Genomic DNA, 19,055 nt, shown 5'->3' with positions numbered 1-19,055 from the left:
AACTCACAATCACCAAAACACAGACATTATATTGTAACTGTTTTATTAGCTAATGTTGCTCAGTATCATTACAATATGAAAGTAACGAATTATTTACATATTTACATTCATACAAAAGGTCAATTAAACAAAAAACAAACAAATACAATAGATATTTAACTTAAATCTGTGGATCTCAAACAGTAGAGAAAAAAATGGGAGCTATGGACTGTTTATTTTACATTCAAAAGTGTTGTATTTTATGTGTGATGGTGGCCGTTGTGTCAGTGGTGCTGCTGTTGTGAAGTCGTATGTTGGTGGTGCCAGTTCTTTCCGTCTAGGAAAGCCATGCTTGTCTGGGTCCACACTTTGCTGGGCGCAGAGCAAATTCTCTTGTCTTTCAGCGTGGTGAATCTATTGAAAATAAACAACACAGAAAATACGCAGTCAGTAACATGTTGCAGGGTTTCTGAAGAGAAACTGATTGTTTCTAATTTTATGAATTCTGAAATAATAACAATTGTGGTTAATTCTGAAATACAATGTATCGGGGTATGGAAATGTTCTACATTTTATTTTGTTAGTATCAGAACACCCAAGACCACGTGAAGACAAACTATGCACACAAATGAATAGTTTTGTTGACTTACACCACAACATGTAGACTGCATGATGGTTGATGTTGTACATAGTAACTCTTCAACAACTCTCGGTGCACCTGAGTGTTTGAAATGCGGCGACAGCAACTTCCAATCCCACCTTTGAATAAACATACAAGACTAAAATTATTATCATCATCATCATCATCATCAACATCATCATCATTACCATAATCTAACATTAAAGAAAACTTTGCACCTCTTAGGAAATAATAGAAAATAGATATTGTCCTTACCTTGAGCTGTGGCCGTGGACACCAAGGAAGTCACAAGTAAAAGCGAGACAAAGGCGAGACTTGTCATTGCGTGTGTCTGGCTAAAACAGATATGATGTGGAGTCTGCACAGCTATCCTCTTTTAAGGCCACCAACACAGTGCTCACATTCATTTATGCCACTTGCAACTCGAGCGTGTTGCACCCACAGATACGCACACTACTGGAAAGTAGAGTGCATATTTCCTCCCACAGCAGCTCGCCGTGATCTTCGCCCCTCTACTCACTCATATCTGGTGGTCTGGGGTCAACACATTTTCCGCTGCAGGAGAATGTGGTCTTTGCATGTATCACAGTATTTGTAATTCAAATTATTATATGGAAAATGTCTGTAATATGCAGACCTGTAACACCAGCATATCAAGCCCCTGATGTAATCTTTGTGAAGATGATATCACATTTGTTTTAAAGAAACTTTTTTTTACACAGATTGGTTTTTCAGATAACCGATTTACCTTTCTCATGATTATCATGTTGATGGCAAAGCATCCAGTGAAATTTGGTTTTGATAGTTAGTTAGTATAAACTATTCTGTCCTGTGATCATAATTTGTACAGAACTCAGAAGACTCTTAAATGACACTTACACACAAGGAGAAAACTTTCACTTTCTAACACAGAAGCTTTATACTGTTTTTGGGGTTGGTGTTTCTTTGTGCTACTGACACTTGTCTACTCATCTCTGCAACCACACTGTATAAAGGCAGAGAAAAGACATGCCACTTTGTCCAAGGCATTTGCAGGCACATGTGAGGTTATACACACAAACACAAATACACTATGTACCCTTATACTCTAACAGAATGTTGTTGTATTCTACTGAAACCAACATGGTTTGTTGTAACCTCTGCAGTTTCATGCATAACAGGAAGAGTATGGCAACATTTCACCCTGTTAAACATTTGAGTTGGAGTGCCCTCAGTTTCTTATTCATGGGTTGTGAGGAAGAATATACACAGTCTTCAGTGTAGACTTGCTGACACCTTCATTGTCATAACAACATTTTACCTGTAGATATGTTGATTCAGTCTAGGGGCCCTGCCTGCCCTACCTATAGATATGCTGATCCAGCCTAAGAGCCCCTCCTACCCCCCTGATCACTTGAACCTAGGTGTTACACTGCAAGACCTCTAGAGAACATTACTTTTGTTTCTAATTTCCTTTCCTGTCTGACCAAATGCCTGTAACCCCAGGTACATGCAAATACAATTGTCCATCCTATTGTCTTCAACTGTATAACTGTCCCCCTGCCCTACACTCTGGGTCAGTCTACTGCCTCAGACCCGCTCTGTGTCAGTTGGCTCACCGTATCCTGGGATACCAATAAACTTGCATCACTACAGCAAACTTGAAACTAACTAATTTTCTTCAACAATTGCAATGCAATTGTGCTGTTAAGCTACTTGAGAGATGCAGGAACAATTAGATAAGAGTTACATTAAAAAGTGCATGCTTGAATGTTAAATACCGTGAATGCTACAAGTGCTCAAGGCCTAAACAAAACTGGGTCACAAAGGAAACACAGAGACATCAGGCAGGAGTGAGGATCCTTGTGCCCAAAACATTTGTTAAAAGCAGTGCTTGAAGTGGGCCGGTACGCACTGGTACGCAGTACCTTACTCTTTAGCGTACCTTTGCTTTTTCTTGCGTACCAGCACTTCTCACTAGCTATTCCTCTGCCCTCTCCATTTCAACTTCTGGGCGATTCCTATTGACCCCAGTGTTTGTTTATGTAAAAAACGGGCCATGAGATCTGACAGTGAACTCAACAAAAGTGTGCGGCGGTGCCCCGCCCACTGCGCCATCTGATTGGTTAGACGTCACGAGTAATCGCCTACCACGCTGATCACTACTGTGTACACAGACGGTCACAGACCAGAGCTCCTCCGGTTAAGCAGAGCCGTGTGTCGAAGGTAAGACAGCAAACATGACTGAAGTTGTAATAAACATCACAGTCCTCTACACTGAAGTTACAACAACACCGCACTCTGATGAACAAGTTCATCTGTTGATTCAAGATACACCGAGCGAGAGAGAGAGAGACGCTAGCGCTAACTGCTAAGCTAAAGTTACTAGCTGATTTGAACAGCAGGTAAAAAACAGCTGAATTTGTGAAAGTCACTCAAAGGACCAGAGAGCTCTGGGTGCTGGAGTAGAAGTAGTGTAAGTTTAAATGTACAGCAGATAGTTTCTCACTGTAATGAAGAAAACTGTCCATCACAATTTCCCCAGATGATATTTTCAAGCCCAGTGTGATGTCTTCAAATTGGGTTTTTTTGTCCATTTTTTTCCAACGTTTCCAGTTTACTATGATGTAAAAGAAACAAAGGCAGCAAATCTTGAAAGTTGACCTAAACAATGAATTGATTATTAAAGTAAGTGCAGATTAATATTCTGTTGATTGATCTATTGACGTAAATTGTCAATGTCTGCTCTAATTCATATTCATGGACAGTGGCTTTTCTTACTGTATATTGTGGTAATGCAGTATTTTAATTTTAATTTAATTAATTAATTAATTTTATTAACAGTCTGAGTCTTGAGTGAGAGCCAGAGAGACGCTGTCATCAGCAGACCAAGTCTACAGGGACCATCTCTGGATTCAGACATGGGCATATCCGATTTTGTCAGAATCCAGGTAAGCTTTAAAAACTGGCCCTGAAAATAATAGTAGTAATAAAAGTTAATTGAAGTAAAAGAATTTGAACTTCCTGTGTAGTGGTCATTAGAGGGTGGACATGAACAAAGGCAGAGGTAGCGTGATGTTGTTGTTGCACCTCAAAACCCCATCAGTAAGTGTTGTTTTCTTTCAACCATGAGTGTGATTATTTCCTAATCTTAAAGTGGCTATAAATTATATTTTTATAATAACAATGTATTAAATGACAATGTGAAAACAGTAATCTGAATGTGGTCGCGCATAGTAATGAACCTACAGAGAATTGCAGCTCCCCTAGGTTTTACAGAGCTTTAAAGCAAGTTTCAGCTCATCGTTTAGCTGTGTGACCCGCAACTTAAAGCTTTGGTTTAGTGTAACTGCTTTTCTGCCACAGCAGGCAACTTTTTCAGTGATGAAGCTCTAAAAGCCCACTATACACATGCCTTGAGACACTAAAGAGCCACATGTTTTCTTCAGGAGTTGGTAGAGACCAAAACAGATCTAAATGGAGAATGAATATTGGACTTACATTAATCAGGTGTAATGTGTTACCATAGTGAATATGTTTGTTTTGTGATCTCTTAAAGCACATAAAGAGATGAGCAGAATGAACTTCTAGATGCTTAGATACAACACTTTAGCTCTTTCTGTGATTCTCAAACAGTAGAAGAAAATAGGGAGCTATGGTGTTTTCATTTTAGTTTCAGGAGTGCTGTCTTTTTGTGTGAAAGTTGAAGTGCTGGTGGTTGTGGTGTAAATAACCAACTGTTCACTATAATATTTGCCATGTTGTGTTCACAACTTCTTTTGTCTGCCCCCAAGTGGCCAAAAAAAAAAAATCTGTTATTGCAGGTTCAACCCCTGTAGCTATCGTGACTGAATAACTAAAGCTCATCTATAGCAGTGGCAGATCAGAAAACAGTTATATTAATGATTTTTGTAATGGTCATATGTATGTTATTTTTTGTTGTGTTTAAAAGTATGTTGTTATGTAGCATAATTAGAGCAGTAATTTGTGTTTTACTCCCCATCATCCTTATAGAATGTCTATGTATTACAATTTCATTGGTCTCCAACACATTCCAAGTAGTTTCGTCACCAGCTTGTAGAAAGACTCCACACAGAGAGAGGCTGGCTGCGTGAATGAGTCTCTGTTGATTATTCAAATGTGACAAAGCTATGGGAATGACTAATAAGGCTATTTTCTGTTATAATGCTGAATTTGAGGTGGATTATCACTCATGAGAACCAATCCTGGATTATACTTATAAAGTCAGAAAAGTTCTGCTGCTTTTAAAATTACAGTGTAGGTGGATTTTTTTTAGATGGGTCCATTATGTTTAATTGACTTTAACCTGTCCCTTCTCAATGACAGCCTATTAGTACGACTCAGGATTAATCACTGAGTTGTGCCACAGGTCTGCTGTGCAATGAATCGCTGTAAGGTTGTTCTAAAACGTCTTGTAGTATATTGTTCCATCATTTGGTCGAAAGTTGGAGCTCATAAAGATAATGATATGAGAGAAGTCAGACGTAGTGGAGCAGTCTGTCTGGACTGACGAATTTGAAAAATCCTCATAATACAACCATGTGACTGAGGCACATGGAAAAAAAAAGTAAAAAAAAAATCAATGTTCGGAAAGTGCAAACCGTATTTCCCAATTTTATCTTCATTTTAGTGAAGCTGATCACACTGCTCATGCTTCCTTCCTCATTTTGAGGAATCATTTCTGCATTTCGCTGACAAGGAATTTTGAAGTTTCATTCAAAAAAAAAAAAAAAAAGGACCCATATCCCGTAAAGTCCTGTCTGTGTAAATCAGTATCAGCTGACATGTCTGCCAACAGAGGCTGGTAGTTTCACAGTCTAGTCTAAAGCTGTATGTGTTGGGATACATTCATACAGATTGTTTTTACAATTAAAATGTTCAGATTATTAAATATTAGATAAATATGAGTCAGTGATGATTTTGTGAATAGTGGAAATATATTATTAGCCATTGTAATACAGGTTGTATTACAAATATCATGTAATACTAGGTTATCATCAAACTCATTTACTGCAAACAATTAACATCAACAAGTCTTTCTGTAACAAATGCACCATTTGAAATGACAGTTTGATGAAATATAAATCTAGGGAGACTACAGAGGTAAGGAACGTGCAGGCTTTTCTGAGGCCTTCTTGTTTAAAGATCATAATACTGTATATTTGAGAGATTGATCAGGGTTATTGATTGATAATAATAGTGACTTCCTCACCAGATGCACAGATTTATGAGCGTTAAATCAATTTTTTCAGTGTAATATCTTATGCCTTGACTCTCTGCTCTATGTAGCTAGCTTAGTCTCTGTTGTAACATGCATGAAATGATAAAATACACATGAAACCACATAAACTATGCAGTGATTTTCATCTCGTCTTTTTTCTTGGTTATCAGCGGATCCTTTCAACCTAATCTTTTGGCATAGGCGACATTCCTTTAACTTCTGCAAGCATCTGTGAAATGAAGCAAATGCACTTTATCCTTAGGATAAAAGGTCACAAATATAGCTTTCTTGAGAAATTGAGCTTTGGGCATCTCCAAATCATTGTGAAAAAAGTGTGAGATCATAAGTTCTGCTTTTTTGACCTGTTTTTGACTTTTCTGAGAAAAAACATGAAAACATCGACATTAAAACATAGCAACAGCAATACAATTCCCAGGTTGTCAGCAGTGAATCACCTTTTTAACTTGCAGTTGATTGACAGCAAAATAATCTTCATAGATAATGCAATTCCCTGAAAATATAGAACAGTGGATGGCTGTGATTTTTTTTTTTTTGTGGTTCAAATGCAGTTTGTGTGGGAAAGTAAGCTGCATGTCACTGAGATGAACACTGCCAGAGACTTGAGATGAGTTATAGTAACAAAAATTCTAGTTATCATGAACAGAGGTCTACAAAGGTCACATTTGACTTATGGACCTTTTAAGACAAGTCATTTCAGTGTTATTTAAGAAAAAAAAAATTCTAATACATTTCTTAACCTTTCTAATTTGGCTAAGTCATAAAGGTCCCACTGAACAAGTTGAGGCATGTAACTGCAGTGTCAGAGCATGGCAGGACGAATGACCAAATTTGGGTGGAGGAATGCTCGGAAATCTGTGGTTTGTGGTGGGAAGCCTTGGGATCTTCTTCCTTCCCCTTTTCTTCACCAAGCACTGACCATGATGGTCAGCACCAGAGAAAGATGAAGGATGATAATAGAGAAAGATGACACATTTGGCTAGCACATGATACTGCCTTTACATTATTGCTGAAATCAGCAGGATTTTTAACCCAAATGCAATCATGTAAAACTTATACAGAGATTATACTATTATTATATGGTTAACTTTTCAGGTTAATGAAGAACGCTGTTGTTAACATAATATGAACACCCATTCATTCAGTGAATTTATCTGTTCTCTATCCTTGCTTAACCTGCTCAGGGTCATGGTGAGCTGCAGTATCTCCCAGCATGCATTGTGTGAGAGACCAGGTACAACATGGCCTTTTTGCCAGCCTATCAGAGAACTAACACATAATCAGATAGACACACTTCCATTCACATTGTGTGTGTACGGGCATTTTAATTTCCCAATTCGCCTAAACCTGCATTTGTTTTGACTGCGGAAGAACCGAACACCCAGAGGAAACCAGCACAATGTACGAATATACTAATCCGAACCCTAACCTTTACCCTAACTCCACACAAAATATTATATATAATATAAATGCAATCCTTGTAAACATACACTACCAAGTGGTCTAGACCTGCTGGAATCTATTAACTTTACATTAGTGGATTACAGCAGGTTTAGTGGTTTATTATTTGTATATTAATGTGTTTAGTTTAATTATTTTACCTGTTACTAACAATAATAAAAGTAAAAGTAGTAAAAGTGAGTTCTCAAGAAAGGCTGTGCTGTAGCCACAAGTTGTGTACATGTCTTAGTCAGCTTTTCTCTAATGTCATTAAAATTGCATAAAAGGAAATGATCAACTACCATGTCACCAAAGTGTGTCCTTACCCCCACCCTGATACACACACACACACACACACACACACACCCACACACACACACACACACATACATACACACACACACACACACTGTAGAAAACCAGAAGAAACGATTCATCCGGTTAGCTTGCCGTGGTTCCTCTTTTTTTTGGTATAAAACCTGGAGGTCTGGGCCGAGGAGGTCAGTCGTCTCCATCTGCCAGGTCCACCATTCAGCCTCTCCACAGAACCTCTGGAACATCTCACACAGTAATCATGCAGCTGTGCATCAAAAGAGTGACGTGCCTGGCTTTCCTCACTGGGGTTCTGGCAGTGGTCACAATGGCTTCTGGTAAGTTGATTTCTAGTGATCCTGTACCATACTACACTGCTAGTCTGCTCCTTGACACTCACATTTAAAATGGTAATGCAACTGTACGCTCATAACAGCAAATCTTTGTCTTTTTTCTTTAAAAGGACAAATGAAGGTAAACAACTGCTGCACTGAGGTCAGTAGTGTGCCCATCACTGCTCCCATCATCGGCTACAGGATCCAGAGGAAGCAGTTGCCTTGTGTCCGCGCTGTTGTGTAAGAACTACTTTTTTAGTTTATTAAACAGAGAGGGGTGATTAAAACTTTCATATAGTTGATCATGCAGTTGCTTGGATAAAAACTGGATTAGAAATTGTGACTAAACCTTCCTTGTTTTCGACGCAGGTTTGAGACAACAGAGGGAGAAGTCTGCAGCCACTGGAAACAGGACTGGGTGTTCGATAAGGTCAAGGAGCTAGAGTAAGTAGGCCTTCATCATTTCAATCAGTCTCCAGTCTTAACTATTCATGCTAGTTTGTTTCTCCAGACATGAGGTATCATGTTGAGCAACATTTTCATGTGCTGTTTAGGGACATCTTGAACATTTTTTTAAAAGTGTTATCTCTTGTTTGTGTGTTTTACAGGAAGGCACGCAGAGCCAATAAGACCACTCCTGCCCCTACAACCTCCAGCACATAGAAAGCACATTTATAACCATTATTAATATCTATAGCCAATTGTCTTGAATTAATTTTAAATATTTAAAAGGCTTCCTAATGTTAATGTGTGATATTTAATATTTATTATTGGCAGTATTTATTTGTCCTACCTACTTTATAATTTGTGTCTGTGCTATTTGTTCAGTTAACATAAAGCTTTACAAATGTACAAGTAACAAAATATGTCTATGTTGTATATATAAAGTAATGCAGCTGAGAGTTGTCTGCTGTTGGCTATAAAAAAATAAATAAATGTTTGTTTTCACCATCCACACTTGTTATTGTTGTTGGTTACTGGAAATGAAAGGTAACTGTGCTTGTCAAACAGCCATGGAGCTGACAGAGACTCTGACAGATCAATTCTGCCATCTCGTGGGGACTTGAGACTCCTGCAATGCAGCTTCCTTGAAAGGAGTCTGTCATTGAGGGAGTCACCTTGTCTGACTGGAGCACCAAGCCCTCAGGGGGTGCTGATCTGAAATAGCACAAGAGACTGCCTCCCTGTCAGTCATGTCCTGCATTTGCATGAGCTCACAGGGCAGGACAGCTCACTGAAAAGTTTTCAGACACCTTCCAGCAGATGTGCTGGCAGCATCCTTTTTCTAAGTGCATCAGGCACACATGTCACGCCACTGAAACATGCACCATGCAGAGCAGCAGTCTCTACTGTCATCGTTTGATTGGAAACTTTTTAAAGTAGGGTTACTACATGCTACTTGAAAAAACGTGTGGTTGGAAGAACTAACTGGTATTTAATCACTGTTAATCATTCATTTTAACAGCATGTCAACCACGGTTATGGGGCGGCTCTGGCAAAGTGGGTCATCCACTAATCGGAAGATCAGTGGTTTGATTCCCAGCTCCTCCAGTCCGCATGTCCAAGTTGGCAAGTTACCCCCAAATTGCACTCAATGTATCATCAGTGTATGTATGTGTGTGTGTGTGTGTGTGTGTAGAAAAGTGCCATATGTGTAGGAAAAGTGCTGCATGAATGTGTGCGTGAATGGGTGAGCTTTGAGTGATCAATAAGGTGACACTGAAAGTTACGTGACGAATTTCAGTGAGATAGTGTCGTTGTCTGATTAAAAAAATGTGGACAACAGTGTTGGAGTAATGTCAAGAACATTTATTTGTTTATGAGAATTTCTATATTAGCTGATTAATATGATTTAGCAGATTCACAGTAGGGAAGAAAAAGTGTCGACAGAAAAGCATGATTGAAAAACAAATGCTCACTAAAACATTGTTAAATGGCTAAGCACTTAATCTATAGCAGTTGTCTCAAAGCTGTTCCTCCTCCGCTTCCCTTTAAGTCCTGATAGTGCTGTATTAGAGCTGGTCCTGCATATGTTTACGCAACTAAAAGCATTTCTTTACTTTTTTACGGATAACATCACCAACATGATTTGATTACAGTAGGTTCAATTTATCTCAAATTGGCACTTTTATAGCATGAATTTCTAAGCTGCAATTCTCTAAGGCCACAACCTGGTTTAGCTAATAGAAACTTTCAGTGTTGTTTAGGAACATTTCTGTGGTATTGACGAAAGATCCACTTCCATTATTTAATGAAAGATTTCCACTTTTCTTCTTAGCTTCCGCTGCAGCTGAGCCGGCCTTGGACATCCTCCGCAGTTTGGAGCTGTAACGGAGACAAAAATAGTTTTTACTCACAATGCTGCAAAAGCAAAAGAAAATTCAAATTCGCAAAGCTTGTCCTCATTTTAAAGTCCACGTCTAAACTGAAACTAGATGGTATTTACAAGTGAGTAGGAGTCTCATACCTGAGTAATGCCAGAGCTCTCCTCACCCACGCATCCTCCCGAGTTGCACATACCTCAATCTTATTTGGCATGTAGAAACTGCAATAGTCAGACACATCATCAGACAAATGGAGAGATCTCTACGTTACTGTATAGTTCAGCGTGTGAGTGTGTGGTACAAGTTTAATGTTTTTTTTTTACAATGGTATTTATTTAATACTTCAGTGCCATACTTAAATGTAATGTACTTTCAATTCAGATGCACAAACATTTTTTTGATAATTTATGAGGAGTTCAAAAAGTTTTTTCTCAAATGCATCAAAGAATTATTTTGTGTTTACATAATGCAGCCTTACAGGAACTTTAAATAAAATGTCTAAAATGATGTGATTTGAATCATGGAACATCTGATTATGACGATACTTGGTAATATTGACACATTTTGGTCAGTTCTCAAGAAGTATCGAGGTTTGATGCCCAGAGCTATTTGTGTAATTGTGTGATTGGATTTTGTCAGTCTTAGGCAGACTGGGCAGATTTAGCTCAAATAATGTATAAACATAATTTATTGAGATACAGAGCAGACCAAAGAACTATCTGTTTAGACTTATGACATTCAAACAGTTTTGACAGCAGAAAACTGTGATTGACAGGACAAAGTGCAAACACGACATTAGTACTGCATCCCACAACACCTTTAACGTTTTTAATGAAAGAGTAATTATCAGTGTCTTTGGAATGTTTTGGAATACATCCAATCAATGCAGTTTCTTAGTTGTCACCAACCTTTCTTAAAGGTTTGACATGCTATGACCGTCATATTCAAATTTCAAAGATTCAGATGGCTGTTCTCAGGGTCGGAGTTGCAATGCTTTAGTAGGAGACAGTCTTACATGATCGCCTCGATGCGGCAGTTTTCCGTGACAGGTTGTTCTCTGTAGCCCTTTATTCGCTGGATGGACACAGGGCTCCTTCTGTATCTTGTACAACAGATTTTGCTATTGGGGAAGCCTACAGCCCACAAACACACCCGCATTATTCATGATTGATCAGCTCAGTTTAGAGTCCTAATGTAATATCTACTGTCTTAATCTGATTGACGAGCAGTTAAATGTGATGAAATAAACTTACAGGTAGCTGGAGCTGGAATGAGTGGGCCCAGTATGATGCAGAAGAGAACGGTTGTCACGGTGATCATACCTCTGGGAGCCATATAGTCAGTGCTGAGAAAACAGCAGAGGACTTACTGAACACATAAGCTCCACATATATATACTTAAGGCACAACTGTTTTTTTTAACTTGTGGCTCCTAAATTGAGGACAGGAAGCCCACTATTACATCATGGCAGCCAATGTTGCACACTTTGCGCTTTGATTACAAATTAAGGTTCTACTGTGCCCTTGTGCAACACCAAGATTTGTTTATGTGGGCCCGTGAGAGTGTTTCTGTGGAACTGGTGCACTGATGCATTACATTCATACAATCTCCTTGGGCTCTCATCTATATTTATGCTTTCTGGGTTAATAATCACGCTGTGAAGTTCTTCACATACAGCAAAGCAGATTCTAATCGCCACACATTCCTCGCTTCATTTAGATTTCTCCAAAGCTAAAGTAGATTGCTGCATATTTAGCTCTCTGCGCTGGCATAACTTTGCTTAAATGAAATTTGCGACATAAAATATTATCTTGCGTCGTATATTTTCTAGTGGTGACAAAAATGACTGTAATATCCACTGTCATAATTTGACATTGTAGCTTAAAGCTGTAGTCAGGGTGTTTTACATAATCAGCAGTCTTGAGATTGTTTTGTGGTGAGAACTGATGGAGTATGAGAGGCTTGTCAAAACCCCCTCTCCTCGTTAGCATGACCTATTTAGGCTGCAGAAAGCTGACAACCCCAAATGTTGCTCAGCTGACCTAGATAGGTGCAAAATCTTAAGTTGTAAATGCTCTATAGTGTATTGTATGTCTGAAAAACTACATTTACAAGCTGTAAATGACTAGTTGTAAAAATCAACACAGCTTCTGCCACATTCATGAATGAATTCATGACTGCTGTACAGTCACCGTGGATTTTCTATTTCCACACTTACAGTACATACAGTACGTGAATGAATCCTGATGTTTTGCCAGACGGCATATAAACACTAAACTGTTGCAGATTATTCTTTTATGAGATAAGAGGAGAAAATCGGAAAATTCTCCTCCTCCTTTGTACACAACTCAGAGTGGTACTCAACTGATCCCTGAAAGATAAATCTATTTTTTGGTCGGCCTTTTCACACGGAAATTGAGAGCGTGAAGGCCAGCGACAGATTAGGGCAACTGCTATGGCTGAAAGGGGTTCAGCGTCTTGCTCAAGGATACTCAAGAAGCGCAGATGCATGTCATCGTAGCGTGGAGACAGCCGGAGACACGGCTGCCAGTTGACTGAGTCTCCAAAGTCTCACCACATAAACAGTAGCTATGATTAATAGGTGTGTACATGCCAGAAATTAGCTGAATTTTCATCTCCTGCGCCCCCAGATATTTAACTGACATGACTCAACTTCATAGTAACTTCTTTCTTCCAATTAAGTATACAGGAATTCATAGAATTAATTAGACAGGAAGGGAATGAGCTGAACTGACAACTTACTGCTGCTGTTGTGTTTATAATTTTCATATTGTGTGTCTATGGGAATAACTGTCAGAAGGAAAAAACCCCTGTTATAATTGTTAATGTTGTTTCTGTGCTGATTGATTTTGCAGATTTTAACATCTGCATATATCTGAATATAGTGTCTGCATTGATATTAAATTTGATGTAGTTACACTTCATCATTGTTTTTGTCTCTGCCTAAACATCACCTTGTCTGATCCAGTGAGCCTAAATTAGTTTTGACTGTCCAGAGCTTTGTCATTTTGTGAGAGTTTGAGCTCATGGCTCATTATGCTCTCGTTATGACTTGCCCAAATTGTGGCCTCCTTGAAACCTCCTCTGTCCGCCCACTTGGCAGTCAGGCCCACACATCTCGGTTCAGCACCTCACACAAACTCATGTCGCATCTGATGATGTCCAACAGCAGTTTTTGCTATCGTCACCCATAGGGGGGCAGTGTTGGTTTGGGGCGGTGAGAGACGTCAAGGAAATGTCCCACAGCAGTCTGAGTATTTGTCATATCGACAATAGGGATTGTTAGTCATATGTGCAATGCAAATCAGGCTTTTTATTTCGCACACTGTAGAATAAGTGTGTGTTTTCAGCACATTGTCAGAAACAGAGAAACATTAAATTCGACATAATAACAGATAACAAATGTCAGAAACACAGTGTGGGACGATGTCTTCACAAGATTAGAGGCAGCTGTTAATATCTTGGCTTCTATTTCACCCTTTCTTTCTGTGTGTTTGTGCTTATGTTTGTGTAACTTATTGCATGATGGGGTCAGGTAATGTGATAAACTGGACAGTCATCTGGTCTGATAGCTTACTCCCAGCTAATCCTCTGTAAAACACAGTGTTATCGTTGTCCTGTCTTCCTTTATGAAAGGCACCCACAGACACAGACCTTCCTGTGAGGTTGCAGCCCTACTTCCAACTTTCAAACTACTTTTCCAATCGATTAACCTTTATAGAACTGAAACGATTAGTCGATTGATCAGTGAGCCCACCAACAGAAATCATTTTGATAATCAATTTGTTGATGTCATTATTTAAGAACAATGCCAACAACTCAGTTTCAGCCTGTCAAATCTGAAGATTTGCAGATTTTCTCCCGTTTTGTAACAGAAAGTTGAATATTTTTTTTAACTGTTGGTCTAAATAATTGAAACTATCAATTTAAAAATATGACCTTGGACTGTAGAAAATGGTGATGGTCTTTTTTTCCCCTTTTTTATTACATTTTATAGATCAGATTAACTGATTGAGGAAATAAATAACTAATAAATAGCCCAAAATTGTTCAGTTTGAAAAATGTCAGTGTACAATGATTTGAAATACAGAACATATGAGAAGACATACTCTGGAAATATTTGTTATTTTGACTTCATCATTGCCTTAAAGCAATTTTTTTTTCTTTTTATTTCATTTACAAATTTATCGACTTGATTGGCTGATGTGTTAGCAATCATTTGCCTATTACACATCCAGCAGACGTGTAGCCTTATTAAATTTAAGTCCAATATTCACTTCCCTTTTAGCTGCTAAATGCTCCACTACATTTACAACTTTGTCGATCTGCTGTCTGGTGCTTGGTGCTAGTTAATCAGAGGTTCATGGTTGAGAACAGCCTTCTGCTGCCTCAAAACAGTCAAGTTTTGGGCTGTAAAACCAAAACAATGAGCTGAAAGAGGCTAAAATGCTCCTTAAAGATGAAAGGAACAGTAGTGTTGTGTGATAACTCTTTGTGGGTTTGTCAATAATGACTGCTTTTAAATTATGCATAAACATTTGACCTTTTGTTAATATAAAAATTTAGATTAGTGCAGCTTTAACAGTTGCTACAATTAATACTAATTGCTTAATGTTCTGTTTACTGATTAATCCAAGTAATTATTTCAGCACTACTTCACAAAAAACTCCTTGTAAGCACCTCTAATCTTTACAGAAGCTATTTCCTCATGATCAGAGGACATACTGTACATGTATTCTAATAACTGTTTTAGTTGTCATACTGGCAGTTGCAACATTTTGGCCAGTGCGTTTGCCTGAGAGTGGGTGTTTTCCTCCCCCTGGGCCCCCCTCCCTCTTTTTGGACTCATAGTGGTGGACGGAGGGCAAGAAAAGAGGAAAGGGGAGGGGAGAGGAGAGTGAGGGTAAAGAGAGGGGGTCACCATTGAGTTGTCCACCCACACAAGGCCCCCTCTGGTCACCTGCGTGGGTTTGGGCCAAAGGAAAGGCGAGGATGCACGCACACACAAAGAAAGAACAAAAACGACAGCTTTCTAACCCCAAATGTCAAATGTGGCAGAGGAGTTTAGAATAAAAGGTTTTTAAATTAGCAAGAAACTTCCTCAAAACTACAGAAAGGGGTATTGTAAGTATCCTTAAAAGCACTTCACAGCAGAGGAGAGTTTAGGCAGCGAGGGAGACAGCAGAGAGATGAAAAAGCTCTTAGAGCACTTGGCTGTAGCATGATCTTCAAAATAATGCCTAGTTTATCATAATTAGCATCGTTCCAGACTGTCAAACCCGTGAGGCACAGAAAACAATGCACTCTTCAATATTTTATTAAGGAGTTGTGGTAAATTGCTTGATGCATAATTATGTGAGCCCAGCAGATTCTGTCCTCACTGTCTCCTCCTACATCCCATCTGCCCTGTGTGTCCAGAGTGTGGGTGACTGAAGTAGCTGTGGGGGGGATGAGGAATTATTGTGGAAAATTATAAGAAAACTTGTGATGTAACAGTCCGAGTTGCACTTCTGCTGTTCAAGCCAACGCTGTAACATCCGTGGCCACCAACAGAATGAGTAGTAAAAGACGAAAACACAGGAAAATATAAAATTAAAAGACCTCTGTGACATTAGGAAGTGCCCAGAGGTATTTCAGTCTGGCAGAACTAACTCCTGGCCAGGGAGACTCCGGAGGATACAGTCAGCCAGGAGAGGTGAGGAGAACAGAGGGGAAGAGAGTAGAGTGGTAGAAAGAGGAGTATTTTTAGGGTGGTCTGTTATCTGCGGAGAGGAGGGCTTGCTGTATCACAGCCGGGTCACATCGCTGAGGGGGGAAACAGCATGGGCTCTCTGCCGAGACAGTAGATAAGGAGGAACAGAACAATGAAATATCTCTCTCTCTCTCTCTCTCTCTCTCTCTCTCTCTCTCTCTCTCTCTCTCTCTCTCTCTCTCTCTCTCTCTATGTGCCTCTCAAACACACTCTCCTACATCCACAAAGGCACAAATACACACTCAGAAACTCGTAACCACATCCACAGGAAGACGCGCAGCAGCATCACTTGCACACATCCTCTCGCAGACACTTAGAAACCCTCACACATGTTAAAAGATCACATGAGATGGAGCTCCTTGAGTGACCTGACGAGAGTTCTGTTGCTGCGGCGACTGACAGACAAAACCAACGATATCATGAAATGTCTTCACTCAACGGATTATCTCCGTCTTTCTCGTGCTCTCACTATCCCTCTCTCCTCTATTGTAGCCCTCTGAAGATATAAATGCCAGCAGAACAGATGGATGGAGAGAACATCTCATCACTCTGACACCATGTTTATGCAGTCACACACAAACACACACCACACAAACACACACAGATATACACGCTGAAGCAAGATGCTGATTGAGATTTCTTCAGTCGTAAAAGTGACACATGAAGCACGGCACACAGACACACAAACATACACTTTTGGTGTTTTGGTGTTTTTGATGTAACCTTCTGTTCGCTTCCTCCCTTTGTTTATACTGAACATGCACGCACGCGCAGACGAGTACACACATCCACACACGCGCGCACACATGTATTGAATAACTCGCCAGACTAGCAGCTGTTATGGAGAGAACCGGGTACAAGCGAAACGCCTGTGACAAGCTAATGACGCTTTTGTCGACCCCAGCACTTCAACCACACACGCTCACACCGCACAGATTTAGAAAACATGACTATTATCTGTCACATAACCTGGAGAATATCAGTCTAGTCGTGTGAATATTAAGTGGTTTGAGCTCCCAGTACGATGTAAGCACTCTGTGTGGGACTGCAAGCCAAATGAAACCCTAACTCGCTCCAGGAATATCTTAGTGGAGGCTTTGAGGGAAGATCCTTTTTCAACACCCAACACTACCCCCCCCCCCCCCCCCCCCCCCTTCCCTACACAACCACCACCCACCCACCCAATCAAATCCTCACTGGCAATGCGCTGCTCCTCATCTCTCTTCTCTGCTTCTTTTGTTCATCTTTCTCAACCGCCCACACACCTACCGTCCCTCGGGCTTTTCTCCTTACACTCTCACACACACGCACGCATTTACATTTGGCCACTTTGTATGTACTTTGCTTTATTTCTTCCTAGCTTCTCCATTTTCCTCCTCACTATTACACTCTTGGAGATACTGTACGTGTATGAATGCAGGTTCACACTTGCACATATACTGACAAAAACACACACACAGGGCCTATATTTAGTGATTTACAATACAGATGTGTGGGCAGCAGCCATCTGGGGCCCCAAAAGGGAACAAAAAGCGAGTGTGTGTGTATGTGTGTTTCTGTGGGTGTAGATGTGTGTTTGTGTGGCGTAGGGCTAAGGGCCAAACTTAAAGTAGGGGTTTGAGGTTGGGGGGCCTGTTGGGGAAACCCCCTCCAGAGAGCTGGGAATCTCAGGGGAGAGTGGGAAAAACATCCCGACGGTCATCAATCAAAACTTCGGTGACACAAATGACCAGAAACAACGGACCGTTCTCCAACCATGTCACTGTGTCACCTCCGCCCAACAGCCATGTCCCACCCACCTGCGCCGCTGCCCCATAGGCCCTCGCTGTACGCCGAACGATGCGATTGGCCCTCGGCCGCATGAGCGAAATCGTGATCCCCTCTTGGCTAATTGGGTCTTTGTGATTGCGCAGTCTGTCGTGGCGGTGGGGGAGAATGAAACGTGAAAACGGTATTATGGTGGATGGGGGAAGAGTGGCAGGTTGAAGCAGGGAGATCGTTTTTGGCGACTCAAAGCGCCAGATGCTCTTCCTGGGTCCATTATGATGCCTTACAGGGGATCGAGATGGTTTCGGCATAGCAACTGTGAAGACACAAAGCGAGATGGAGACCGGCCCGAGATGGAGAATCACACAGACACTACATGCAAATGCAGAAACACACGTACTTACACAAGCACATACACATGCACATACACATACTGCTTAAAACAGTCTACTTTGAAACCAGACTGAAACACTTGTTATTTCGCTCTTTGTTGGTCTTTTTCAACCGGGATCATCAGGGCCTGCCTTCATCTATTAAACAAGACCTAAAAGTGGCGCACGTGTCTGTTTCACCTTTTGTGGTCGTCAGACAGGGAAAAACCTACAGGCTCAATGAAAATGAAAGTAGTTGCTTCTTCAAGCTGTGTCTCCACCGAGAGCGATTGTTCACCAGAGTCTTTGAGAGAGGGAGAGTGTAGGAGGACGGGTCATGAGCCTGCTCTTTGTTTGCTCCACCGCGCTTCTACTCAAGGCCACAGTCCTGCGTCCTCTTGTGTTCTTCTGGGGTTCATAGATAAAAATATTAAAGAACTGTCGTTGACTTATGGTGGGGGAATATGGATGCTCCTTATTCTTATCTTATTAGGCTTAAAATATAAAACACCCTGTGACGACATATCCCTGATCAATCATTGGGTTTTTCCTTCTTCCCTCAACAGCCATCAACAGGTGGCGCTGTAGTCACACTCTTGAGTGTTGACGCTCCTCAGGACAAAGAGCTTCCAACCACCTCAGTTGCTATGAAGGCACATTGAGCAGTCCAGCCCTTTATTGGGAAATAGTGACACATTCAGGTTTTGAGATTCATGTCACAGCCTTTTTTTTTTTTCTTTTTTTTTTTAACGTGATGGTGTGACCTCTGTGACCCCATGCCTCCTGGCTTCCTTTAGGTTATCACTGCTAAATGTCACTTCCTATCTAATGCACTAGTGCGGTTTTTTTTTTTTTAACCCTATCCTTATCCCTAT

At 40.3% G+C, this 19,055-nt stretch overlaps 2 protein-coding genes across 2 annotated transcripts; both read right to left on the bottom strand.

Moving 5' to 3' along the window:
• Positions 1–45: 45 nt before the first annotated feature.
• LOC130179247 (eotaxin-like) lies at positions 46–1,140 on the bottom strand. The gene is made up of 3 exons (XM_056392101.1): positions 875–1,140; positions 630–738; positions 46–393 (listed from the first exon to the last, which is right to left on the bottom strand). The coding sequence occupies exons 1-3, from the start codon at positions 939–941 to the stop codon at positions 264–266; spliced, it is 306 nt and encodes a 101-aa protein (XP_056248076.1). The 5' UTR covers positions 942–1,140; the 3' UTR covers positions 46–263.
• An 8,599-nt stretch (positions 1,141–9,739) lies between these two features.
• On the bottom strand, positions 9,740–11,673 carry LOC130179156 (C-C motif chemokine 21b-like). The gene is made up of 4 exons (XM_056391949.1): positions 11,523–11,673; positions 11,285–11,402; positions 10,413–10,490; positions 9,740–10,270 (listed from the first exon to the last, which is right to left on the bottom strand). The coding sequence occupies exons 1-4, from the start codon at positions 11,602–11,604 to the stop codon at positions 10,126–10,128; spliced, it is 423 nt and encodes a 140-aa protein (XP_056247924.1). The 5' UTR covers positions 11,605–11,673; the 3' UTR covers positions 9,740–10,125.
• Between the last annotated feature and the right edge of the window lie 7,382 nt (positions 11,674–19,055).

The sequence above is a fragment of the Seriola aureovittata genome, chromosome 12, assembly GCF_021018895.1.
Source record: "Seriola aureovittata isolate HTS-2021-v1 ecotype China chromosome 12, ASM2101889v1, whole genome shotgun sequence".
Taxonomy (NCBI): domain Eukaryota; kingdom Metazoa; phylum Chordata; class Actinopteri; order Carangiformes; family Carangidae; genus Seriola; species Seriola aureovittata.
This window is presented reverse-complemented; position numbering and strand designations above follow the sequence as displayed.